Below are 27,193 nucleotides of genomic sequence, written 5' to 3'. Positions count from 1 at the left end.
CGGTTTACAATTTTAACATAAACCGTGGCAACCTACTACGGATTATGAATTGTGTGGTTTGTGTGTAAACCGTGGCAAGCTCCCACGGTTTATGAAGAGAGAATGCGAAGCATAAACCGTGGCAAGCTCCCATGGTTTATGAAGAAGAAAATTTGATCACAGTGTGCAGTCTAAATGATATGTTATCTGCTATGTATTTGATAGTTTAAGCGGTTTGAGATTCTATGATATACATTATTTTCGTCACAGTTATCATGCGCAGTCTAAATGATACCACATTGATGCAATCAAACATCTAAAATAAACGGATTTTATTCATATGAAATTAATGCAGAAAATCAACATGGTGACATTCATAGACTTAATCAACCATACATAACTCAACTGAACAGTTAATAAAACAACTAAAACAACAAGGTAATGAGATCTACGCATCCCCCCGGTAGTATGTCTTCGCTGGTCACAGTTCCTCTGCGTATGCCCAGCCTGACGGCATAGCCCACTGGTTCTCCAGAGACTGATCCATACTACCACGGATCCTGGTTGCCCTTGGACGACCTTCCTTTGCACGCCTCATGTTAGGATTAGGAATGATGGTTGGCCCAGCATATGGAGGCCATAGGCCTTCCGGGATAGGCGGAACAAAACCCTGCTTGTAAACGTTGAAAACTTCACTCATACGATAGACCTCGTGAACATATGACGCCCAATTAAGGCGGGAGTAGGCGCAACATGCAATGGCGTGGCAACAAGGATAATGCAGCGCCTGAAAGTGGCCACAGTCGCATCTGTGATCTTTAAGGGAAATTCTATAGCTACCCAGCGAGAAGCGCCCCGTTGGTGTTGTCTCGGCCACGGTGTACTCCGATTGATGCCTGTCGTATAATGTGACAGTGAAGCACATTGAGTCTCTTAGATTCCGATCAATTGCCTTGGCCAATGCCTGGCAAAATTCATTACCAGATCCGAGTTGTGCCTCTGCTGTTTGTCCCCGTACCACAAAAAGCTGAGCAAGCCTCCCGTAAGTTGACTGAACCAACGATGTGACCGGAAGGTTTCGAGTTTCCTTTAGCACCGAGTTCACACATTCACTGATGTTGGTTGTCATGTGCCCGAATCGTCTACCACTATCCTCATGTTGGGTCAATTTGTCGTACTCCATCCGATTAGCCCATTCACACATTGCTGGATTCTCAGTCCGCATAATGTCAAACCAGTAATAAAACTCTGCTTCAGTCTTTGCGTAGGCAGCATTCACTAACATCCTCCTTGAATCTTTACCTTTGAAAGTTAGGGCAAAATTCGCTGCCACATGCCGAATACAGTACGCTCGGAAAGCACGTGGAGGCAGCCACCCAGTCTCAGGTGCCTCAAGCGCTGCCTTGATCCCGTTATGCTTGTCAGAGATTACAAGGATACCCTCCTGAGGAGTCACATGCTCTCGTAGGTTGGACAAGAAGAATGACCACGACTCTGCATTTTCTCCTTCCACAAGGGCGAATGCAATGGGGAGGATGTTGGAGTTCCCATCCTGCGCTATCGCCAACAGCAGTGTCCCTCCATACTTGCCATACAAGTGGGTACCGTCAATACTGACGAGGGGCTTGCAATGACGGAATGCCTCGATATAGGGTGGGAATGTCCAGAATAATCGGTGAAAGTACACCGTCGACTCATCAACCTCACCACGAAGCCGAACAGGAGAGGTCTTCAACACGGTTATTGTTCCGGCCATTGTTGACTGTACTCCTAGCATCCAACGTGGCAACTCCGCGTACGACTCTTCCCAATCTCCATATATTTGTGCCACTGCCTTCTGCTTCGCCATCCAAACCTTCCTGTAACTAGGCCTGAAACCATAATCGGCTTCTGTAGCTTGTTGCAGTACCTTTACCGTAACTACAGCATCTGCCCTAACCAACGGAAGAATCCTCGCACAGATAACGTGGTAATCCAGCTGACGGTGATCACTGAAAATAGAGGTTGCCAAGCATGTGTGTGGCCCGTTGTACCTCCTAACCTCCCAAGTGCCCTTTCGTGCATGCAGCGCAACGCGAATCAACCAAGTACAACCCTTGCCGAATTGCTTGCATTTTCCATGATACTTCAGATGATTTGATTCGATGACTCTGTACTCAACACCTCGCCGGATGCTATAGTCCTTCACACTCAGCACAGCCTCATCTTTATTCTGGAAAGATTGTCCAATCTGAAATTATGTAGAAGAGCCCCCGACCGTGTTACCACCGTCCTCCTGTTGACCAAGAACCTCCAAGTTTAGTACACCGGCGGAAGATACGGTCTGACCGCAGGCATCGAACTATACGCACCTCCCGCGGCAGTCGAGCTATGAAATGGAGCTGATGCCCCAGAACTATCGACACCAACCTCCAACTTCGCAAACAACTCGTGAATTCGGATCTCTGAAAAACTCCTAACACAATGGAACAGAACCCTAATATCTTCATCAGCCGCTAGCACAAAGGTATCATACTGAACACCCGTCGAGACAACTGCGATGGAAATCTTGTAGAATAGCTTCTTCACCCACTTCATACCAAAGACGCCAAGCTTCTGCAAGATGCTGTTCTTTAGATCTGACAAAGTGCTTGACGAACTGATGAACACACTCAGTGGTTCTTTGTCTGTGAACTTCACACCATGGCTTTTCCTTTTTTTTTAATTTTCTCAGAGCAATGCACTAAGGCAAGAACACTCTCCTCCTCACTTGCCATTGTGAGAATGATCTCTTGTGCAAGTAGAATGTCACCCACATATATATAGAATTTCGGTATTCCTAAACCGTTGTAACCTACAACGGTTTACGATCAAATTTTCTCCTTCATAAACCGTGGAAGCTTGCCACGGTTTATGCTTCGCATTCTCTCTTCATAAACCGTGGGAGCTTGCCACGGTTTACACACAAACCACACAATTCATAATCCGTGGTAGGTTGCCACGGTTTATGTTAAAATTATAAACCATGGTAGCTTTCCACGATTTACATAAAAGTGTCAAATTGCACAATCAGGTAAGGAATATCTGTTTTGTGTATTTGAGTAAAGATTTTACCTATTTTATTTATTTGGGTAAATTGTCCAAAAAAAAAATGTTGGGTAGGCAAATTTATATTTAAAAAAAAAAGAAAAAAAAGGGAAAAAAAAACATTCACTGACGGGTCGCGTGAGGGATCCTGGTACCTGCGGTCAACATTAGCTAACTAACAGTGTGAACATAGAATGAAGGAATATTTTATGGCAATGGCAGATAAAAACAGTAACGTAATCAGTTTCTGACATCATTATACTTAGATCATATGCAGGGTAAAAAATTCATTTATTCATCTAAAAATTATATATATATTTAATTCACGAAAAAAAAAAGTTAAATACTCATTCTAACTATTTGAGCAGTGTGAACCTATTTATCATTTATTTTTATTAAAAATTGTATAATTTTTGGTGAAGATGAATAGCAACCAATTGGGCATTTACACTCTTGTTAACAACTGTATGTGTACTGTTATATATATATATATATATATATATATATATATATATATATATATATATATATATATATATATATATATATATTCTTGGATTTAGTATCCAAAATACTTAAGTACTCAATCTAACAATCTCATTTCTTTCCTTCATGTTATTATCAGGATTTTGATTATGCTTCTAGTTTCAATAAATGAGATATTCACATACGAAAATTGAATATTTACGAAGGTATTGGTTAATTAAGGTGGGAAAATATTATTTAGTTAAATCTAATATGGGATAGGCAATTTTATGTAGAATTTGTTTTGATACAATATTATTAATTTAAATAAACTATATACAACTATTTGAGCATACGATCATATTATCAATTTAATTTACATGTATTGACGTTCAAAAAATAATTACCTTAGTATCAACTCAAATGATAAAAGTAAACTTCCACCTAAGCATACTATATTAATCAACTTTTAAATTTATTTAGTATAATTTAAAGTAAGACATTCTCCATATTATATTATCTAACTCCCTTATATCATCATCATATTTATAGTGATTATCTGTGAAATATTAAATTTGATTGATTTTACATATTGCAGATCAATTAACTGAAAATATCCATTTTTATTATATAACTGATTTTATGTTTAACTTTGCAGTGTATAATGTTAAAATTTATTTATTTATTTATTTATTTTACTTTTTTAGAATTTGAACTAAAAACTACTTAGTTAGAAGGAAAAATATTTATTAGTTTAACTAATAAATATTTAATTTGTGTCTGGAGATGAATTACTATTAAGCAGAGAATTTGACCCCTCTAAAATAAGTATATCGATTGGTGAACAATAATATTAGAAAAAAAATTCAAAACTTACTTTATTTAAGATTTATTGTTAAATAAAATAAGTTTTGACTATTTTTGATTATTTTTTTTTGTTATTAAATATTTTTTGATGGACGAGGTATATAAGGAGTTGTTTACCATTAAATCACTTAATAAATTATACCCAAAATTCCACAAATAAATGATAAAAATAAAAGATATCATTCTTAAAGTGATTATTAGTTAACTAAATCTATATCAGCAATTTTTTCGTATTTCCTTAATTTAGAAGATTCATCTCCTACTAAACAAAATCCTCAACCCCATCCCATGCTGTACAACATCTGAGTCAACACGATAGAATCCAATAAATAATCTCCAACAGATGTTCCTATATATAATATATATTATATAATATATATTAATATATATATATTTTTTTTCAATCTCTATTTTAAAAGTCAATAATACTTTTAAGATTATATATCATAAATAATAATTTAAAATTAAAATTAAAATGTATGTTTTAATATTTTATTTTAATTTAATTAAAATTTTATATTATTTTTAATTATTTTATCAATACAATTATATAATTGATAAAAAACTTTATTAATTTGTTATTAAAATAATATTAATTTTATCTCATAAATCAATTCGAATATAAATTTTAATTTGACATTAATTTATTTTTTAAATATATAAAAAATAATACTCTAAAAATATTCTACTAGACGTATTTTTAAAATTTTAATTTAGATTTAGATATAAATATAAGAGAATTAAATTAGAAAAACTGTTAGGAATCAATAATTTTTATATTTTATAATTATCAATTGATTATTAAAAATATTTTTAATAATATAAAATTATATTTAATAATAAAAAATTATTTATTTTTTTAATAGTTAAATACTGACTACAAAACACAAAAGTGGCTGCCATACTTTTCCTTAAAGTAAACTATGAACATGAGCATTGGGCAATGATATGCGTGGCGCACGAAGGCTTAACATGCGCACCTATCTGAATGAACCCAAACCCTATTTAAACCTAAACGCACACCGCAATCTTCACGGTCCACTACTTTCTCTCTCTTCCTTTCGCTTTCTCGCTCCTCGTCTTTCTCCAACGAAAATTTCGCACCGTCAGCCACTGAACCTTCTCAGAAACCTCCGCAAGTAAATTTCTCTCAACCTGCTTTTTCTTTACACATACTTTCTCAGTTCTCGCCGCTCAATTTCTAATTCCCCTTCCGATCCGACCAATTGCGTTTCGAAATCGGGGAATCGCGGAGTTGCGCTTCTGCTTCTTGCCAAGTGTGGTTCATTAAGGTTTGGGAAAAAACGCGTTTTAGGGTTTTCTCCCTTTTTGAGAATTTTCGGATTGGATGTGATTTGAGGGTGTGGCGATGGCGGATGATGACGTGAACTTTTCGGAACTGTTCGATGGTGACGATGACGATAATATGTGCTATATCGATTTAACGACGGTGATGCAGGTTCTCAATGAGGATGACGACCCTCTGCAGGTAGGGTTTTTCTCTCTTCGAATTTGGAACCCGTTGAACCCCTCAATTTCGGTAATGCTGTGACTTGTGGTTGAGGTTACTGCATCTCCGTAGTCGAATTGTCCTTGCCAAGTGAAGTTCCCTGTAAATTTTCAGTTTAGTTTGCTTAATTCTTACTTGATTGCTTTTGGTCTTGTAATTGAATGTAGCATGTGGGTGTTTCAACATTAATTTGGCTCTGTCAATATTGATTTTCTTCACTTTTTTGCCAGGCATAATCTATCCCATCATCTGGCTTGTATTAAAAGTAGCTTTAATAACTGCACGTCTATAATGCGTGTAAAATAATTGTTTACATGACTGAATCATTCCTGTTAAAGTTGGTTGTTGATGAAATTTCATGCAGAGTAAAAGCTGTAAATCCTCGTTGATCCTGTTTAGTTATTTATTTTTACTCTTGGTAAATTATTTTCCCTAAACAACGGAGATGATAGAAGTGGAAAACTATTGTTCTATTTACAACTATATCTCTTTAACTATCGTTTGAGAATTCTTCACCAGTTTAAGAACAGTGCAAATTTATTTCTTGATTTAGCTGGTACAATCAAACAAGTCGACCCCAAGAAAGTGATTAGAATTAGATTTTGTTGAATGGTCATCGAAACTGAGAAACGTGTCATGTGATGCCCGACCTTGGAATGAGAGAACCTCTCCTCTGCCTAAATTGTATATAGAAAACGAAAATCAGGAACGTTGATTTTAAGTTGTTTTTGAAATTTATAGTCCATTTTTTTGCTTATCTAAAAATTCTAAGTATGTTCTACTCCCATTGGAGTCTGCAAAAATGTCAGTGATGTTTCAGTACTAGTTCGGCTAGTTCTATCTGTAAATGTGAAGGGCTTGATTTCACGATCTAACTACATAGCAAAATCCTGCTCAAGGGAGGGGGATTGCCCTAGACTATTGCAAGGGTTGTATCACTCATATGGCTAATTGATGCTGAATGCAAAACACAGCCTTAGAATAGTGTTGTATTTCAAAATATTAAAAGCAAACCTAAGGGGTTGTTTGGATTAGGTTTAATTTTGAATCAAAATATCCAATTATTTTGTTTTAGCTCTTTGGCATTTAGTTTGTTTATTTTTTGGATAATATTCCCCTTTTCAGTGTACAGACCTGTATGCTTGATGAGTTGATCTTAACTTCATTCTGATTTTTCTGGATGTGATAGCAGAGTAGTCCTGAAGATTTTTCATTACAAAATGGTTCATCTGGTGAATCTGGCGTCCATGATTCTTTTCAGCTTCAGAATGGTATGTAAACTTCTGCAATTCTCTGCCATAATTGTTTCTTGTGCTTGTTGGTTGTAATTGGTTTTTGAGTAGCGAGAAATTGACATATTGTTTAGTTCATTCTGAATCATGTATCTGATGTTTAATTGACAATATCTTACATTAGATTGTTTCTCTTGCCTATTCTATAGTGTGTCAAATGTTAGAAGAAGAACCGCATGTTTCTAGGTTGGAGGTGGATTCAGCCACAGACTGCTCTCCTTTCTGCTCAGATGTGTCGGATTCTGGGGCCAAAGATTCAGTTCATTTTTCAGTGAATCCTGTGCTTGAGCATGAACATGAAAATCAGGGACTTCCAAGTCAGGCTTGCTCTTCCACGGAAAAGACAGGGGTTTCTAAATTTGAGACATCTAGTTTTGGTATGGAAACTAGTTTCCCTGAGGCATATTCAAACAATGTATCAGTCTGTCAGGACTATTTGAATAAAAGTACGTGGAAGAGTGGAAATGAGAGGCAATTCAAGCATGTGGGAGAGGATGTTGAATCTGAACGTATGTAAAGTCTTCACTCATTTAACATTAGACTAGGTTATTGTTATTTTTATTGAGCTATGTTTTATTTAATTATATATATATTTTTTAGATTGTTGACTAGTTGTGATTTTGAAACTTTGGCAATGATCTGATTCTATGTGCTACTTTCAGATGCTTCTCACAGTTCTATCATTGAGAACGGTGATTTAAATTTTGAAGATTGTGTTGAGGATGCTGTTCGAGGTGCTTATGGGCAACAAGAAAGTGACTTGTGCACATCTTTTCAAATATCTGATATGGATGCTGATGATTCTATGCATGCTTCAACTTCAATTGATTCGGCTCTTTATCAAGGTTCCCATTTTCCTAGCGATTTGTGTGGTGACTATGCATATCCAAATTATCATCAGGGAGGAACATATGATAGATCATTTGCCAATGACCCTTTAAGGTTTATCCCTAATGGTATCGGTTCCAAGTCATGGACAAATAAAGAAATGATGACTAACCTGAAGGCTGAAAATATGGAGTTCTGTACAGATATGGCCCAAATCAGTGGTGGCATGCACTCAGTTAATACTGGGGGATCATCTATTCATGATAGTCAGTTTATGCTAGCAGATAGTGGCTATTCATCATATTTTTCTAGTAACAGTGCCTTTGAAGATGTGTCAGTTGCACTTTCAACTTATGCTTCACATGGAGATCAATCACTTTGTATGAAAGCTGAAGGTGACAAACTGGTTACAAGTTACCAAAATAATTTTCAGAACAATGATTCTCAGTTCAATATTGGCCAGGAGGTGAAACAGTTACCAGATCTTTTTCCTTCTGTGAAATGTAAGAGTTATGGATCTTTCCCATGTGAGGATAGTTATACAGTGATAACTTCTGACAGAGCCAATCATTATAACGATACTGTTAATGGAACTGCTAGTAAACTTCAAAGAAACATGGTCTATTTGACTGTAGACCAATGTTTGCCCCATGCCCATGCTTCCATTGCCGTTGAGCAGCAGTTTGGTTGTGTTAAGAGAGGAGGGACCGAAATGATTCAACATAACCGCATTGATTCCCATCATTCTAAACGAACTGCTGAGAATTTCTGTGTTGAGGACACTGATGTTTGTATCATTGAAGACAACAGTCATCCTGTGCCTACAAGTCAATCTGAAGCTGTTCGTAATTCCCTTGGTATATTTCAATCTTCCAGATATGTTGGTTCCCAACATTACGTGGTTGGAAGCACAAGGGTAAAGGCATGTGATGAGCGAAATATATTACAAGTTGCATTGCAGGTTGGTGTGTTTATTAGGGGATTTTATCCTTCATAGCGCTTGACAGTTCGTGGAATTTTTGACATCCCTTTCTACTTAACTCTTCATTGGTTCATTGTAGGATCTATCTCAACCAAAGTCAGAAATTAGTCTGCCAGTTGGATTGTTGGCGGTTCCTCTTTTGAGACATCAGGTTAGTTTTAATTTCCAATATTTTAATTTCTTTGATCTGGCATCTCATTCAAAAATATTATGTGTATTTTGGTCTCTAATTCAGCATGTTTTAACTTAACACGATCTTTCACATCATTAATTATGATATAGTGTACTGTTTCATACTTTGTTTGTCTTAACCTATGGGAGCCTTCTTTCAAAATGTGCAACTTCAAAGGTGCTGTTGTGGCATTTTCCCCGACATCATGTATTTTGATTCAATGCCTTATTTTGAGAAACCTCTGGCTTCCCCCCTTTGGTGTTAAACACTTAAAGTTATATCTTGCAAAAAGAAAAGCATAAAATAGATGGGTTCTTTTAAATTATAGTTTGATTTGTCTAATTCTGATCCTGATGTGGTCTTTTGAGAAGTCATCCCAGTTTTTCCTGACATGTTCTAATAATGTGCTTCCTTTCTCTTTTTGATTGGTTCATTGGTCATTCTAACTAATTGTAGTTTTCCTGGTCAGAGAATTGCTTTATCGTGGATGGTTCAGAAGGAAACATCAAGCTTATATTGCTCAGGTGGAATACTTGCAGATGATCAGGTCAGTTCCTTGCTATTTTGATGAGTGATGATAACTGGTTGACAAATATATTATTTCCATGTCATAGGTGATTTAAAAGCATTTCACTTGTAGGGACTTGGGAAAACAGTGTCAACTATTGCTTTAATATTGAAGGAAAGGCCTCCAAAATTTTCTGCATGCCCCAATGCCCAAAATGGTGAATTAGAAACCTTGAATCTGGATGGAGAGGATGATGGTCTTCCTCAGAGCAGTTCGTTAAAGAAGGAATCTGATTCATGCGGAGATATGTCAATTAGAGATCCAATCAAGAGCAAGAGTTTATCTTTGCAAGCAAAGGGAAGGCCATCTGCAGGAACCCTTATTGTCTGCCCCACTAGCGTCCTGCGTCAATGGGCTGAGGAGTTGCACAATAAGGTAACTAGCCAAGCAAATCTCTCTGTGCTAGTATACCATGGAAGCAATCGAACGAAAGACCCTCATGAGGTGGCCAAGTATGATGTTGTTCTAACAACTTATTCCATTGTCAGCATGGAGGTCCCTAAGCAGCCGCTAGCTGACAAAGAAGATGAAGAGAAGGGAATATTTGAAGATTCTGGGGTACCAAATAGGAAGAGGAAAAACCCTTCTAATTCTAGTAAAAGTGGCAAGAAGCGATTAGACAACGCATTGCTTGAGGCTGCTGCTCGACCTCTTGCAAAGGTATCATGGTTTAGGGTTGTCCTGGATGAGGCTCAGAGTATAAAGAATCACAGAACTCAAGTTGCAAGGGCCTGTTCGGGTCTTCGTGCTAAGCGCAGATGGTGCTTGTCAGGGACCCCAATCCAGAATGCAATTGATGATCTCTACAGTTACTTTAGATTTCTAAGATATGCCCCTTATGACATTTATACATCATTCTGTTCTATGATTAAGAATCAGGTTAGCAGAAATCCTACAAAAGGGTATAAAAAGATACAAGCCGTCCTAAAGACAATAATGCTACGTCGGACCAAAGGTAAGATTTGCATTCATGAATTCACACCAATAAATTAGTTGTCTGTACTTGTTTCGGAAAGTTGAAAGATTAAAGTTACTTTAGTAATTGTTTTTTTCATTTAAATTGATTAAGTAGGTATTAATTTATATTTGATTGTTTCAGCTGAAAAATGGATCAACATTAATCTGTTTTCTTTATGTTAATATTTTATACCTGAGTTAAGTTTAGTAAAATTATAGAAATGTAGAGTACAATTCATTTGATTTTCCAGCATGCTTAACACATCTATTTTGTATTCTATGGCTATTACTATGATAGAAATTTAGACATGATAAAATTCTTTTGTACACTTTTTTTTTTCTTGTTTTGCCAAGTGTTTGCATTGTCCATGAGCTCATGCAACTGAGCAATTTGGATAATTTTTGTAGGAACATTTCTTGATGGGGAGCCTATTATATCCTTGCCACCTAAATTTGTAGAGCTTAAAAAAGTTGAGTTTTCAATGGAGGAGCGTGATTTCTATTCGAAACTGGAGGCTGATTCTCGTGCGCAGTTTCAGGTATGGTTGTGGTTGTGCTCTTTATTCTCTCCCAAATGAAGTTTGGGGCTTTTGACGGTATATTTCTCGTGATGATACGTTTTTGTTGTAAGTCATAAGTCCAGTGATGACATATACGTCATTTATGTCATGCTAGGAATATGCTGATGCTGGAACTGTAAAACAAAATTATGTCAACATTTTGCTTATGCTTTTGCGCCTTAGACAAGCTTGTGATCACCCTTTGCTTGTTAAGCGTTACAATTCCAACACTCTATGGAAATCTTCTGTTGAGACGGCAAAAAAGCTTCCCCAGGAAAAACAAGTATCCCTTCTTAAGTGTTTGGAGGCTTCTCTGGCTCTATGTGGAATCTGTAATGTATGTACATTCATAATCTTTTAATATAATTGTAATATTGAGTGTCTGTGCATGGTTATTTGTTTGCTTGCAAAATACATCTTAGTGATTGCTGTTTTCTTGGAGAGGAGGGAGTTAGAGTTGACAAAAGTGTAAACTCAAGAGTGTAGTTCAAATGAAAGGAGTTTGAAAGGTTTTCGTTCCCTGCCTGGAAAGGTTGATTGAATGAGAAATATTATCATTCTTGTTTAGTTCTGATTATTAACCACGTTCTCTAATAACATATCATTCTCCTTTCCCATGTTTATTACTAAAGTATATATTTCCTTAGTCCTCTATTATTGGCATATGGTCAGGATCCTCCTGAAGACGCCGTTGTTTCAGTCTGCGGTCATGTCTTCTGTAGCCAGTGCATTTCGGAACATCTTACTGGTGATGACAATCAGTGTCCTGCTGCAAATTGCAAAAGTCGACTCAGCATGGCTACTGTTTTTGCGAAAGCGATGCTCAACGGTTGTATGTCTAACCAGGGTTGTGATAGTTCACCTGGTTCCTCTGGTTCTGAAGCGGATGAATCTGAGCCTTGGTCTCGGAGTCAGCCTTATGATTCTTCTAAAATTAAGGCTGCACTTGAGGTTTTAAAGTCATTAAGTAGGGTACAGTGCATTACACCCAAAGTTATATCTGCACATGGTACTCCTGCAGAAAATAGTGAATGCCCTGGGGTATCCTGTGATGTTAACAATGGGAAATGCTTGGAAGATATTCCTGAAAGTCAACATCTCTCTGGGAATAGTGGTTCTAATGGCACAGGAGAGAAAGCAATAGTATTTTCTCAGTGGACAAGGATGCTAGATTTGCTTGAAGTGTGTCTTAAGCAATCTTCGATTCAGTATAGAAGACTTGATGGAACGATGTCTGTCATTGCAAGAGATAAAGCTGTTAAAGATTTTAATACTCTACCAGAGGTTTGTAAAGTCGCTGATTGTTTGGTATTGTTATTGAACTTCTAGATTTAGCTTTCAACAATATTAGGTCTAAAATACAGTTGAGTTTTTTACTACTGCGTTTGACATGTCGTGCAGGTTTCGGTTATGATTATGTCTTTGAAGGCTGCGAGTCTTGGTCTAAACATGGTGGCAGCCTGCCATGTTCTTATGCTGGATTTATGGTGGAACCCTACTACTGAAGATCAAGCAATTGATAGAGCACATCGAATTGGGCAGACCCGTCCTGTGACTGTTTTGCGTTTAACCGTGAAAGATACCGTTGAAGATCGTATTTTGGCTTTGCAGGTAAATTTTGTGTTCTACATAGTTGATTTTTATATTGTCAAGCTGATATGAATTATAATGAGCCAGTTAGAACTTAACATGGTGAAATGCTGTCAAAAGTTGCAGTAACTGATCTTGAAAGGTTTCTATCCTGGTTTCTATAATGTGTGGGGTTTTATGCATAAGAATTTTAGAGGAAACACATTTTGTGTGATTTACGTGTTATCTTACATCTATTTTGGTGTGTTGTTTGTATCTATTAGCCTGTAAACGCTGTTTACTAGCTCAGGGTCTCTCTGATAGTTTCATTGCATGCAATATTTAAATTTGCGCTTTCAGAAAGTATAAACTGTAGTGGTTGCTTATGCAATAGAATCTTTGATGTATCACCTGCAGCAAAAGAAGCGAAAGATGGTTGCATCTGCATTTGGGGAGGATGGAACTGGTGGTCGTCAGAGTCGCCTTACAGTAGATGATTTAAAATACCTGTTCATGATGTGATTACATATACATACATACGGATAGAATTTTGAATTTTTGGAATGGGGATATTCCCCCCCTTTGGCCCTTGTTTTTGGGGAGGGGGCAGGTGCCGTCATAGCATTCTTTTTGGTGGCAGCAGCAACAGGACTAGGACTTTTTCTGACAATGGATTGGAAGTAGGTACTAGGCCTCTAACGATGCTTGACATGAAGATTATGCATAGTACATTTATAGTTAGACTGAGATATTTCATTCTTCGGCTTGGAGATTTTGGTGCAATCTCTCATATTTGTATAGGGTGTAGATGGCAGTAGCAAAGATAGCAACATAGAAGATTTTATGGATTGTTCTTATCATTGTAAATAATATAGATGCTTTGCGTCTTTTTTTTTTCACATTTATTTCGTTCTATACAACTATATATACATGAAGGGTTAAAGGCTTATCGTTAATTCGTTATTATGCTGTAGTTGCACGTGCTTGTGATTTAGCATTGTTCAATTGTAACGTTGATTTGATTGAATGTCAATTACAATTATTTATGTTGATTAGTATGGATAAAGGTTACAGTTCTGCATATTATCACTACATTAGAGTAAGATGGTAAACGAATGTTCCATTCCCAATATGCATCCGTAGTGGTATTCCAAACTACTATACAAGCTTAATCATCTTTGCACGTAACGACTACGCACAAAAAAATTGTTGTGTATATTACACACGTGTACTATAATTTTCCAAATAATTACCCGAAGGGAACCACTCGCCCAAAACGAAATCAATCCCAATACTACTTATACACACACATTTGCACATGAATAAAGCATGAAAATGACATTCACAATTAGTCTTGGATAAACAATTTACAAACGGGTGATTGTTATTGAGGAATACCATTATCAAATTAACATGTATGTTTACAATTATGATGAAATAGAAAGACAATGCCAATTGTATAGAACCTTCAACAGCATTATTATCATCAGATTCGATCTAAATCTACTGTCCCCCTACCATTCAACACCTAGCATTCAACCACTGCAATATATCATTCCTGACAATCTCCACATTTTCATCAGTCTCGCCAAAGAGCAAAGAATGCATCATGCCATCATAGATCTTGATACTCTTGTCCTCACTCTTAGCCTCCTCATAGAGTTCCCTGCTTACAGCAGGGTCAGTTACAACATCAGCACTCCCATGCAACACAACAAAAGGGAGCTCAACATCACCAAGCCTCTTCCCCACAAAATCAGTAACCCTCAGAAGCTCAACCACTGTCCCCAACCTCGGTTTCCCTCTGTACCTCAAAGGGTTCATATCCGCAATCACCTTCTTGTGATCCACCTTCACAGACTTGTACAATAGATCAGGAGCAGGAACAATGGCCCATGTGGGGAAGAATCTCGCGAGAAAAGTGAGGATCTGAGGAATTGGCCATTTGGGTCTCACCTTATCAGAAATTCTGCACATGGGCGCCACCAAGATCGCACCTTTGAACCCTTTCGGGTCCGCAAAATGGATCAAAAGGCAAATAGCACCACCCATGGACTCCCCATAGAGAAAGCAAGGTAAATTTCTAAACTTTGGATCTTGTTTGATGGAATTGAAGAATGAGAGACAATCCTGAACAACAAGGTCGACGTTGGGAACGAAGGCTTTGAGTCCCTGGGAGCGGCCATGGCCCTGAAGGTCGATTGCGAAGGAAGCGAAACCGTTCTGAGCGAGGAAGATAGGGGTGGCTTGGAAGGTCCAGGAGATATCGTTGCCGTAGCCGTGGACCATGAAGACGAGGGCGCGTGGGTGGGAGGGAGTGTGGGGAAGCCAAGAACGTGTGAAGAGTGTGAGTCCCCTTGGCGTTGTGAAGTGTGAGGCGGCGGCTGAGATTCCTTGTTGGGCGTAGTAGTCTTGCTCTTGAGTGTAGCCCCAATAGTGAGGGTATGTGGGTTTCAGAAGGGATGTTTGCTCGTCTTCCATTGGGGGCATGGAATCGATTGGGTGGCGGAGACAACACGACACCACACTACTCTTGCTCGATCCCAACTGCAACCTTTGAGCTTTGACTATTCACCTCACTTACCTTTCTAACGAAGGAGTTTGTATTTTCTAAGAGTACATGTGTTGGATTTCAAAAATAGGGGAAAATATATTTTTTATATATCAAGTTAGGCAAAAGTTTTAAAAGTATTTTTAAGTTTTATTTTGTTTTAATTTTGTCTCTAAAGTTTTTGATTTGTATTAAATATATTCTCGATGACTAAATTTTTAAAAAATTTAAGATCAATCTAACAATAATTCATGAAAATTATGCTTGATTTGCCTGTGTTGAAGATTATTCTTATAAAATTGTTGCTGAATAGTATTAAATTATTTTAAAATAAAATAAAATTTATGAATATTTTTAAAATTTTTATCAAACTTTAAGGACAAAAAAATATACGTTACCCTAAAAAATATTATTTATAAGACAACATTGAATCTTATATCAGAGAAAGAACTACTAAAAATTTAAATAAAATAAAAATATTAAAGACAAAAATAATATATTATTTTTAAAAAAATTATTAAATTAACTAACATCAAAGTGAATTTTAACCAAATAAATTACATCATGAATACAAGATTTTTATTCATTATAATATGCTTATAAAATGATTAATAGATAAATTTTAAAAAGAAAAAAGAGCATGTATAAATAGATTTTTTTATTTCTAATGTATCAAATTTCTTTAATATTTAATTTAATTAAATTTTATTTTTAACTTTGAAATAAATTTTAATTTTATTTTTCAATAATATCAAATTTTTTACCATATATAATTACTTAATAATTTTTTAATCATATTACTTTTATTATAAGTAAATTTATTTTTTTAATTTACTTTTACAGACTTTATGAAATGCTTGTAAAATAGTTAGTAGATAAAGAGCATAGTATATATACAATAAAATATAAATTATATTTTTTAATATACCAATTTTTTTAATATTTAATTTAAATTAATTTTATCCTTCACATGATGTTGTATATTTAATTTCTAATAACGTATGAAGTTCTTCAGTAAAATTGGTTTTGCTGTTGAAGAGCACCTAATGACGGGAAAATGTATTGAAGTTGATGGAATCATCCCTAGCTAGAAGGGCAATGCAAATTATGATGCTACAAAGTTCATTGAGCTTGCTTCTTCTAATTGATGTTACACCCCCTACAAAAGCAGAAAGAGGTTTTTATTTTTTGCTTTTAGCTTTCAATTTTGACCTTCAATTGTAATATGCTGTTCTTTTTCTCCTCTTGGAAACACTTTGCAATTCAAGGATGGATCTTATTTCTTTGCATATTATATTCTTAAAATATCGTTGGATATATATGTTTCTCTTAACTTTTAAATGCTAAAATTCTGAGTTATTTGGTAAATATATGCTTTATTTTCAGCTCTACCAGTTTTAAGCTGCCATTCTCCTCTAGTGTCTCTCTCAATGTGGACTAAAAATGTTTAATTAGCTATCCTTAAATGTGGATTAATTATATTTTGGAAAAGAATTTGATATGTAGTAATATCTTGCATTACTTTAGGAATACTAATTAATCATTATATAGTTTTATGTTTCTAGGAATTTCGAGAAAAAAAAAATGAAGAAAAAGCTGAAAGAGATCAGAGATGATGTGGCTGCAGCTTTCACAGACCAAGGAGTGCCATTTTTGTTGTGTCTAAGATGAATATTTGATTTTTGAAGATCAATGTTCAGATATGTTCTCTTCTTTTTTTTAAACATGTAAATTCCAAAGCCATGAGTCCATGACTGTGTTTGACTATGCTTTTATATTTCCAATTATCAAATTTATCATGATATGAAACATTAGAATAAATTAGGAAAGTTTTCTGCTCTTCATTTTGTAGGATATGAAATCTGATAGGTTCAGGGATTTGCAGAATAGGTAAGCTTTATTGATGAACTATGGATTGCAAATTGCAAATCACAATCCCTTATTGGAACTAACAAACTACCAAGTGTGGCCCTACGAGACACTTTGCTGAGTTGCCGTGTCTGCGTGTTGGACACATTTCGGACACGACACTCACCGACACTCGTCCGACACGCGTATTTGTTGTGTCCAAACCGTGTCTCAATAAAAAAAATTCTTCTCCGGACACACTTGGACACACCTAAATATCATCACGTATCAGCATGTCCAATTTTATTCTTAATATATATTCTTAAAATAAATTTAGATATAGTATATATTATTATTTATTAAAATAAAAAATATTTTCAATACTTAATATAATTAAAATAAGACATTAAAAATAATTTAAAAAATTAATTTATATTTTAATATCAATAAAATATTAAAATATTATTACGGTTTATCTAAAAAATACTTTATATTTTATATGTATGCGTGTTCCCGTATCATGTAAGATTTTAAAATTCGCGTGTCGGTGTGTCCCGTATCGTGTCGTGTCCCGTGTCCGTGTCCGTGCATCATAGGTAGAGGGAGTTCTTCATCTCTCCAACTATTGTCTCCTCTGCTGTGTGTCAAAAAATGACCCTTCCATACTTTTTATAAGGACCATTATCTATATAGTTTTGACTTAGCAATTTACCCAACTACCCTTCTAAAAATGGTTACCCATGATATGCTTCATTTGCATTAACCGCTGATAGTTCCCAACTACCTTTTGCTAAGCCTTTATCCATTGCCACTTCTTTTATGACTATATACAGATGATGCTAACAAATTGCTAAATCCAAGTTTCTTGTTATGTGGGGTGCTTTATTGTTACCTATTTGGCCATTACCCATTGAAATGTCAAGAACTATGATATACGTGGCATTTACAACTCTGATGATTAAAACCTACTTCTTAATAACTTGATAAATTTGATTAGTATAATAAATCAACTTTGAAATAGTATACCTAGATAGTGGTTTAAGTTACCTTTCTTTGACCATAGTCAATACTTTATATTTTATTTTATTGTCTTAATTACCAAGCTCCTTATCTTCCTTTGTGCAATCCTATAAGTACACTTGACAGGAAAGTTGCGGTGTTGAAGATAGTTAATGCAGGTTAAAAGCTATTAAAGAAGATAGAAAGAAAAAGAAATCATGAGCGAGGGTCAAAGCAAGAAAGAGTTATACAAATTTAAAAATAGAAAAGGGTATAGAATTGCATATTCTGTCATGCAATAGTTTAACTAATTAGGCTTATCCATTAAGTATGATTAAAGATGCATCCATGGCAGTCAAAAAAGAATGCAATGGAGTTTTTTAATTTGTGTGTCTAGACAGGTATAAAGAGGGATTAAATGTTGGGTTTCGAACTGATTATGTTTCTTTGGCAGGAACAACAATGTGAATAACTTAGATATATGGGGTTTAATTAATTGTAGCAGATAAATATAGTACTCTTGTTAGTGGACCTGGGAGTTGATAAGAGGAAGTCACAAATGTTGTGCTCCAATTTGCCATTCTTATTCTTCTGTGCAATCAAGATATAGTTGGGAGAAGTATTAATTAACTAGAAAAAAGATTGATGGGTGTGTTAAAAGTGTTTTAATTCCCACTATGTATTGGCCAATAATCGTGTTCCTCACACACAGTAACTCCCACATATATTGTATGTTTCAGATTGGTGTGACAACCACTCAAAAAGAGACAAGCTAACAATTATTGTTTTTCAAATGTGGGATCTTAATAGTTCTTCAATTCTAGCTTGTGATGACAAAGCTAAGCAGCTCCTCATTTTATATAATTTTTCCATATTGCACCCACTATGTTATATTGTCTTTTTTTCCATAGGATGACTCATACCTAGATTTTCGGAAATCATTCCTAACTAATAAGTAACCTTTTTCAGAAGCTTGCATTAATTTGAAACAAATTGAGTACACTCTATAACAGTTGGACACTCATCTAGCCATATAGAATTAGGGTGGTTATTATAAACAAGTTTTGCTAACTTATGAGCTACATAATATGCGCTTTCTCTGTGAATTGGCAAGAGTGAACTATACAATCATGAATGACACTATAAAATAATTAAGTTTAATTTGTACTACTATTCTCTCTAATTACATCCACCATTTCCACAATTTGTGTGCTTTCAAAAGGTAAGAACATCATCCCCACTTTCGTTAATAGTGTATGCGGAAATAATATATCTCCAAAAGCACAAGCAGAAACAATAATTATACCTCTTTTTAACAGAGAAGAAACTGCCAAACAATTGTTACAAAACAATTATTTCAAGCTGTATTTAACTATTTATACCACACCACTCAACTGATATCTAAATATAAAAAAGTGGACCAAAATAATATTAATATTCTCACACTAATTAGTCGTACTTATATTTATATAACATCTGTGTCTTCAGATTAATCTCTTATTTTTAACAAGTTCGTTGAAATATATAGGTACATGCATATAAAGTCAATGGCTAATAATTTCATTAGACAATTCAATAAATATAGGTTTCACTTATACAAACGAGAAATGTATGTTCACCAAAATATCTAATCAGTTAATATATATATAACTTAGAAAAATTTTAGGCTAAGTTATATCTTATAGAGTGTTGCAAATCAGGACTTTATTTAAGGATATACCGTTGATCAATGAATTGTTATATGTATAAGATAAAATTCGAATCTTATACACATATTTAATTAAGTAAATAAGTAGATTAATTATTAACTAACTTTAATTTAGGAGTAATATTTGCAATTTAAAGAGGAAAAATAGGGGTGTGTTGCCGCATCAAAATTTAATAAGAATGATAAGATAGATGTTAATACAATGATATTTTTCGCAAAAAAATATGTGATAAATAAAAGTTCTTTTGCCATATATATATAAAGTACACAAGCTACACAGATTGAACTGATAGCAGTTTGACTTATAAATCTTGATATATTCTAAAATTACTAGCTGTTGCATTGTTCATCACATGTTAATAACTATATATAGTGATGAGAACTTCTGATTGATTTGATGACCCTGATTTGACTCCAACGTCTGAAAGTGCAGCGATGATATATGATGATCATGATCATTGAATGGATGAAACATTTTGTACGAAATTAACCTTTTTGAAAAAAAATTGAAAATTTACCAAGCGGACACAAAAATGTTAAACCCTGTCACTAAATTTACCACTAATCTTTATTCGTTTATGAGTTGTGACTAATTAATTAGGTACACTGAGACGTGTCACCTTCTGGAACAGATCAGATTAAATGGCCATAAGGCTATTCCCGCACACAATTATGGTGACACTGCATTTTTTTATTTGAAATAATAATTAAATAAGTTTTGAGCTATAATATAATATAATGAAGAATAAGAACATAGATGAGAGGTTCAGAGCCTGCGTGGTGCTGAATGGATCAAAATATAAAATAATGTTAAAATTAAAGAAATAAATGAATTTACTGTTGCTATAGGTGGATATCTATTGGCCAACAAATTCGTGCTTAGTTGAGTGCCCTTTCTTTAATTTTATGCTGCCTTTTCATTCATGTTTATATATGGAAAAAATATATTTTTTTAGCATTTAAATTATTGAATTGTATATAATTCTATTTTATCACTTTTAAATTTTGATGTAACTCTCATTATATAAGAGAATTCATCTTTAAATATTTTTTATTAAATAATGAATACTGTATTTTTTGTTAATTAAATAATCTTGACTCTTTATTTATTATATTTTATATTAATTATTTAGATTAAAGTTTATAATTTAAAATTTATGATTTAAAGTTTAAAATTTAAAATTTTAAATTTTAAATTTTAATGTTTAGTGTTTAAAATTTAAAATATAAAATTTAAGATTTAAAATTTAAAGTTCAAAGAGCACTGTACTAATATTCACTGTATTATATAATATTGGATGGAAAAGCCTATGGTATCAATATATTATTTGCAATTTATTGTCAACAATAATTAAAATTAAAAACACCTTTATTAAAAGACACATATATAAAAAAATATATTCAGAAAATTATTTACAAAGATATTTTCATTAGACATAACCATAAAAAAGATATTTTCATTAGACACCTCCATAAAAATACTTTCATTAAATACATAACTATTTGATAAAATCTTTGTTGGTTACTTAGCAAAATTGTTATTGGACTTATATATTTGGATTTGAAGACCTAAAAGTCATAACTACTTGATTTCTTAAGGAAGTAAGAATCAATACCTTGACGTAAGATTGTTCTAAATACCTCAAATCAGATAACTCACTACCAAAGTAGCTTAGCTTCCACTCTTGCAGTCACTTCGCTTTCTTTTTCAGAAACTATTTTCTGATACTCAATATAATTCTAATTATTTGAAGTTAAAAAAGTGGCTACTTATAATACAGATAAAGAGAATAATAAAATAAAATAAAAGATATTATTGAACACACTACTTAATAATACAATGATGCAATCCAAGTCATTCTTCAATAACCAAGTTGATATTATTTCTCACTCACCACTACTACTTAAGAGTTCGCCAAGTTTCAATTAAGAGTCATAACGCACAAGGTTCGCCACAAAAACCATACCTTTCTATTTTGTCATCATGAGATCGATTCTTGAAAGATTATTTTAGCTTTTAATTTTGTTAGATGTATAAATATACAGCCATTTTGGAACATATACCATAATGCATTTTTTCTTATATGATATGATATTTATCAACCACCAAGAATACTGGTCAATATTTAGAAAAATTAGATAAAGTTTCATTATCATGCATGCTATCTATGTGATCTTCTATAGTGACACATAGTCTTTTCGATATGACTTCCCGAAATGACCGAATAAAATAAAGCCTTCACAACATTACATACATTTTCATTAAAATCAATAAGAGTTCTTTTTGGCTGCTATGGATATTGTTGATCATGCCTTCACTTTAATTTCCTAGGATATATTCATTCAATTCAAATAGAATTGTATGGTACAACTTTTGTCTATGCCGCATGTAACACCTCAAGATAAACATAATAAATAAACCGCCTAGTCTCAAAACATTAATGTTGTATACCCTTGAAATTAATCATTAATATTGCCCTCTGTCTAATAAGTGTAACATAATCTATTCTTAAATTAGGAACTCTTAAGTCAAAATTCCTTCATCAGTCATGTCGGCCAAAATTGTCCATTATAATTTGATGTTCTTACATCATGGAATCGTTTGCCAAATTAAAAAGTATACAGAATAATAATAATAATAATAATAAAAAAGTTAACTAGAAAGAAAGATGGATATGCTATCCAATTGATGAAGTACGATTTTCAAATTTTCTCCAACATTATTCTCTTCCCCTTTTATTCTCTCTTATTATAAGTTCTATTCCATCACTTTTCTTCACACCTTTTATACATTTTCTTGTTAAAATAAGAAATTAATATATATATATATTATAATAAAGTATTATTATATTTATTATTTTACTTTTAAATTTTTCTTTTGCTCAAACACTAAGTAGCACTTTTAGTGTATGAAAATAAACCATAGTTAATAATATATATATATATATATATATATTTGCAGAAAAGAGAAGGCAAAGGCTATATTAAAGTCTAATTAATATGAAATTCCTATCTATCTATCGAATCTATTTGGATAGACAAGGACAAGCATTGTGTTCCTTCTAAAACCTTTATTTTTGCATGAACTGGAATGTAATATAAAGTTTCAACACGAATATTTATCATGAAATTCAAATAGCTACTAACATTGATGTGAATACACATATTTAATGATGTTGCAAGTTCAACCACCCATATATATGTTTCGCCTCCATGCATGAATATGCTCTCTCTAGTAACAAGCTGCCTAAAAATCCATGACAAACGTCACATAGCATCTTCATCCAATAAGAAGCAAGAAAAGGAGAAGTTCAATTAATTAAGATGATCGATACATATCTTAATGATATTTTAAATTCAAGAATAAAACAATAATACTAGAGAGATAAATAATAACTAAACTACAGTCATGTTAAGTCGAATTAGTCAACTTTATTAATTATGTTTAAACGTTAGTGGTTCAATAATTTAAATTTAAGAAAAAAAAAAAAGAAAAGGTGGGGTTGTATGATATCTGTGTCATCCCTAGGTAGCTGTTTTTTTTTTTTTTTGGTTATGTGAAATTTCCACCCATGATGAAGCATAGTGGAAAGCACAAGCAAGGAAGTACATGATAGCTAGGACCCTCCCCCCTCTACTCATTATTATAAATAGGCATGTTGAGTTCTCTTTGCACATCAACCCAATTTCCAATTAAGTAAAAAATACCACAACACAATATGGATAATGTTGTTACATTATTGTTAAAGTTAAAGCTGAGAAGCTTGTATAGTATAATGTTGTTACTTTATTATGTGTTGTGCTTAAGGGGTGTTATTGTGTCCTCTAGACATCATGAGAATGAGAGAAAAGTGACAACGATTATGAATAACAATAATAATAATAATAATGGTGATGTTGTGAGAGGCTTACCTGGCCAGCCTTCTGTGGATTTTGAGCACTATGCTGGCTATGTTACTGTCAATGAAACCAATGGAAGAGCACTCTTTTACTGGTTCTTTGAGGCCATTACCAACCCAGATGATAAGCCTTTGGTCCTATGGCTTAATGGAGGTAATTAATCATAATCATAATATAATTAAAATCATGATGATGATGTGTTTAATTAATTGAATTTGTTGCATGCAGGACCTGGATGTTCTTCTGTGGGATATGGAGCAACACAAGAGATTGGTCCATTTTTAGTGGACTCTGATGGGAAGGGACTCAAATTTAATAACTTGTCTTGGAACCAAGAAGCCAACATGTTATTCCTGGAATCTCCTGTTGGAGTTGGCTTTTCCTACTCAAACACAACTAGTGATTATCAACAATTGGGTGATCAAATGACAGGTTCATTACTTTAAACTTAACATAATTAATGTTACATGCAAACACATGCATGCATATCTTTAATTTGTAACTTGTTTGTAACAGCTAATGATGCTTACACTTTTCTCCACAACTGGTTCCTCAAGTTCCCATCATATAGAACAAGGACTTTTTACATAGCAGGGGAGAGTTATGCAGGTATTTATTCTATATATTCATTCATTCCTGCATCTTAATTAATCATTTCCACTAATTAATTAAACTAATTTCAGGCAAGTATGTGCCGGAGCTGGCTGAACTCATCCAGGATAGGAACAAGGACCCCTCCCTTCATATTAATCTCAAGGGCATTATGGTATAATAATTAATTAATTAATTAATTAATTAATTAATAAATTTCAAATATCCATGGATCATGTTTTGAATGAATTATTATTATTATTGTAGTTAGGAAATCCAGAAACATCTGATGCTGAGGATTGGATAGGGCTAGTAGACTATGCTTGGAGTCATGCAATCATATCGGACGAGACTCACAAAACAATAAAAACAAGTTGTGACTTCAACAGCAGTGATCCATGGCGTAACCAAGATTGCAGTGAAGCAGTAGATGAAGTCCTCAAACAATACAGAGAAATTGATATATACAGCCTCTACACCTCTACTTGCTTTGCCTCTACAGCACGCTCTTCCATGGCGCGCTCATCATCATCTACAACAATGGTATATATCATTGGAATATGTTCAAATGACTAACTAATTACAATTGAGTCTATATCTATTGCTAATGAAAAATGATCTAGCTAGGTAACACTATAATAAGTCTAACACATATGTTATGTTATGTGGATAGATGCCTAGAATGATGGGTGGTTATGACCCATGCTTGGATGACTATGCTAGAGCTTATTATAATAGACCAGATGTTCAGAAGGCCCTACATGCTGGTGATGGCCACAATCTCAAGAATTGGAGTATTTGCAAGTAAGTAAAGGCGGTGTTTGTTTCTAAAAACAGATCGGATAAGACATTTAAAATAAGACACAAAAAATAGAAATATAAAATTTTGTGTTCTTATATTTTATTTCGTGATAAATTAAAGCAAATTATAAAAATTTAATTTTTTTTATTTTTTTATCAAAAACATTTGAAAAAAAATAAAATAATAAAAGAAAAAATAAAAAATAAGTTTTGTTCTTTATTAGTGTCTCTGTGTCGAGCATGTTAGAATGAACACAAAATAAATGTCTCTCAAATTCATATCTCATCTGTCAAACATAATTTTGTATCTCTATATCTCATTCCATTATTATAAACAAACGCGGCCTAAAATATGTATAATTAAGAGACTTATTTAACTTAACATTCATAATTTCATGGGTGGGAAATTCCATTGCAGCAATGATATATTCAATGGATGGGGAGATTCAAAGGCAAGTGTAGTGCCAATATACAGGAAGCTAATAGCAGGAGGAGGACTTAGGATATGGATTTACAGTGGAGACACAGATGGAAGAGTGCCAGTGCTGTCAACAAGGTATAGCTTAAGTTCTCTTGAATTGAGAGTAAGAAAGGCATGGAGACCATGGTACCATGAGAATGAGGTGAGTGGGTGGGTAGAAGAATATGAAGGGCTAACGTTTGCTACTTTCAGAGGAGCTGGCCACGCTGTTCCATGTTTCAAACCAAGTAGCTCTCTCGCCTTCTTCTCTTCCTTCCTTCGTGGACAATCCCCTCCTTCTACTAAATAAATCCATTATTATTGTTTCATTATCCTTTAATTATTGTTTCGTTCGTGCTCTATTAGGTGCTCACAATAACATTCCATAGTTAAAAATAAGAGAAATATTATATGTAAAATTTTGGTACACACTTTTTTTTTTAGTATTAATAGTGATCAATCACAAGTAACTACTTCAATAATAATATCTTTATATCTTTATAGGAAATTGATATTATGAAACCTATCAATCATCCCACGATTTATAATATTATTTTCATGTGAAGATGTTTTTGTCTAAATAACCACTTTTTTTACCATAAAAATGAGTAAAAATATTCAAAATTCCATTCAACTCGAGATATATTTAATTTGGTTTGAATTTGTCATCTTTTACTTACGAATTTTGCAAGAAAGACAATGAGAAATTTTGATAATATGTATAATTGACTATTTATTTAATCTAATAAAAATAAATAATAAAAACTCATCTACACATTATCCTAAATTTAAAAACCCACTTTCAGTATTTCACATCAAATTTTAAATTTTAAATTTTAAATTTTTTAATTTTAAATTTTAAATTTTCAAAAAATTCAATTAATTATTTTAAAAAATAACCATCTAAAATTCTAATTACCAAAACATTTCACTCCAATACCCTCTTCTTTTTCAACCGGCGGCCACCCCATCTTCATCAATAATCATTCCAATTCACCTTTGCTGCTTGGCTTGCCACACACCACTCACCCTTAGTAAAAATAACCATCTACTTAAGAATAAAATAATCATCTGCTTATCTAATGAATTGAACATCTAACCTATTTTTATTATATATAATTAAAGCAAATCTAGTCCAAATAATCATTTACATAAAATTTAAAATAACCATCCACATACCTATTAAAATGACCATCATAAATTGACCAGTAAAATAGAAGAAAAAGAAAATGAATAAATAGAAGAAGCAAATATGATCATCCAACAATTTAATTTTTATTAAAAAAATTATATAATTTAACACATGAGTCTTATAATTTGATGTAACCATAAAATGAAAAAAAAAAACTTGAGCACATGAGGAGTGTGAGAGAGCCGTAACACCAATACGACTGTGACCAGTCCAACGGTCACACACGGTCACACCTTCAACTAGCTAATGAAGGAGACAGGAGTCAGGCGGACGCAAGGCGCGCACACTATACAGGTTACTGGTGCGGAGACAGGCTGGCGCCGAAAGA

The 27,193-nt window shown here is 33.8% G+C and overlaps 4 protein-coding genes across 5 annotated transcripts; 2 read left to right on the top strand and 2 right to left on the bottom strand.

Moving 5' to 3' along the window:
• Window positions 1–460: 460 nt before the first annotated feature.
• Window positions 461–2,556, bottom strand: LOC130939783 (uncharacterized). The gene is made up of 2 exons (XM_057867859.1): window positions 2,308–2,556; window positions 461–2,191 (listed from the first exon to the last, which is right to left on the bottom strand). Exons 1-2 carry the CDS (start codon window positions 2,554–2,556, stop codon window positions 461–463), a joined length of 1,980 nt encoding a protein of 659 aa, XP_057723842.1.
• A 2,866-nt stretch (window positions 2,557–5,422) lies between these two features.
• LOC130941068 (helicase-like transcription factor CHR28) lies at window positions 5,423–13,714 on the top strand. 2 transcript variants are annotated; one of them, XM_057869448.1, is made up of 12 exons: window positions 5,423–5,866; window positions 7,080–7,158; window positions 7,329–7,688; window positions 7,842–8,968; window positions 9,069–9,140; window positions 9,631–9,708; window positions 9,802–10,684; window positions 11,095–11,225; window positions 11,362–11,583; window positions 11,919–12,530; window positions 12,648–12,857; window positions 13,233–13,714. In XM_057869448.1, the coding sequence occupies exons 1-12, from the start codon at window positions 5,747–5,749 to the stop codon at window positions 13,335–13,337; spliced, it is 3,999 nt and encodes a 1,332-aa protein (XP_057725431.1). In that variant the 5' UTR covers window positions 5,423–5,746; the 3' UTR covers window positions 13,338–13,714. The 2 variants fall into 2 exon arrangements, with proteins under 2 accessions (XP_057725431.1, XP_057725430.1); XM_057869447.1 differs by having other exon boundaries at window positions 7,077–7,158.
• A 467-nt stretch (window positions 13,715–14,181) lies between these two features.
• On the bottom strand, window positions 14,182–15,426 carry LOC130941069 (caffeoylshikimate esterase). Its single transcript, XM_057869449.1, has one exon. It carries the CDS (start codon window positions 15,303–15,305, stop codon window positions 14,337–14,339), a length of 969 nt encoding a protein of 322 aa, XP_057725432.1. The 5' UTR covers window positions 15,306–15,426; the 3' UTR covers window positions 14,182–14,336.
• An 8,192-nt stretch (window positions 15,427–23,618) lies between these two features.
• Window positions 23,619–26,120, top strand: LOC130941405 (serine carboxypeptidase-like 31). Its single transcript, XM_057869893.1, has 7 exons — window positions 23,619–23,974; window positions 24,050–24,253; window positions 24,338–24,430; window positions 24,505–24,587; window positions 24,680–24,955; window positions 25,086–25,216; window positions 25,632–26,120. Exons 1-7 carry the CDS (start codon window positions 23,641–23,643, stop codon window positions 25,981–25,983), a joined length of 1,473 nt encoding a protein of 490 aa, XP_057725876.1. The 5' UTR covers window positions 23,619–23,640; the 3' UTR covers window positions 25,984–26,120.
• Window positions 26,121–27,193: the final 1,073 nt, after the last annotated feature.

Source organism: Arachis stenosperma, chromosome 7 (genome assembly GCF_014773155.1).
Source record: "Arachis stenosperma cultivar V10309 chromosome 7, arast.V10309.gnm1.PFL2, whole genome shotgun sequence".
Taxonomy (NCBI): Eukaryota; Viridiplantae; Streptophyta; class Magnoliopsida; order Fabales; family Fabaceae; genus Arachis; species Arachis stenosperma.
This window is presented reverse-complemented; position numbering and strand designations above follow the sequence as displayed.

Bases quoted from the DNA above. Each gene is read 5' to 3' on its own strand.
- LOC130939783 (XM_057867859.1), bottom strand. From the start codon at position 2,556: ATGAAGTGGGTGAAGAAGCTATTCTACAAGATTTCCATCGCAGTTGTC. The intron at 2,192-2,307 runs GTCAGACCGTAT...CAATCTTTCCAG, and splicing joins CGTATAGTTCGATGCCTGCG to AATAAAGATGAGGCTGTGCT.
- LOC130941068 (XM_057869447.1), top strand. From the start codon at position 5,747: ATGGCGGATGATGACGTGAACTTTTCGGAACTGTTCGATGGTGACGAT. The intron at 7,159-7,328 runs GTATGTAAACTT...CCTATTCTATAG, and splicing joins TTCTTTTCAGCTTCAGAATG to TGTGTCAAATGTTAGAAGAA. The intron at 11,584-11,918 runs GTATGTACATTC...GCATATGGTCAG, and splicing joins CTCTATGTGGAATCTGTAAT to GATCCTCCTGAAGACGCCGT.
- LOC130941069 (XM_057869449.1), bottom strand. From the start codon at position 15,305: ATGCCCCCAATGGAAGACGAGCAAACATCCCTTCTGAAACCCACATAC.
- LOC130941405 (XM_057869893.1), top strand. From the start codon at position 23,641: ATGGATAATGTTGTTACATTATTGTTAAAGTTAAAGCTGAGAAGCTTG. The intron at 23,975-24,049 runs GTAATTAATCAT...TGTTGCATGCAG, and splicing joins GGTCCTATGGCTTAATGGAG to GACCTGGATGTTCTTCTGTG. The intron at 24,431-24,504 runs GTATTTATTCTA...AACTAATTTCAG, and splicing joins AGCAGGGGAGAGTTATGCAG to GCAAGTATGTGCCGGAGCTG.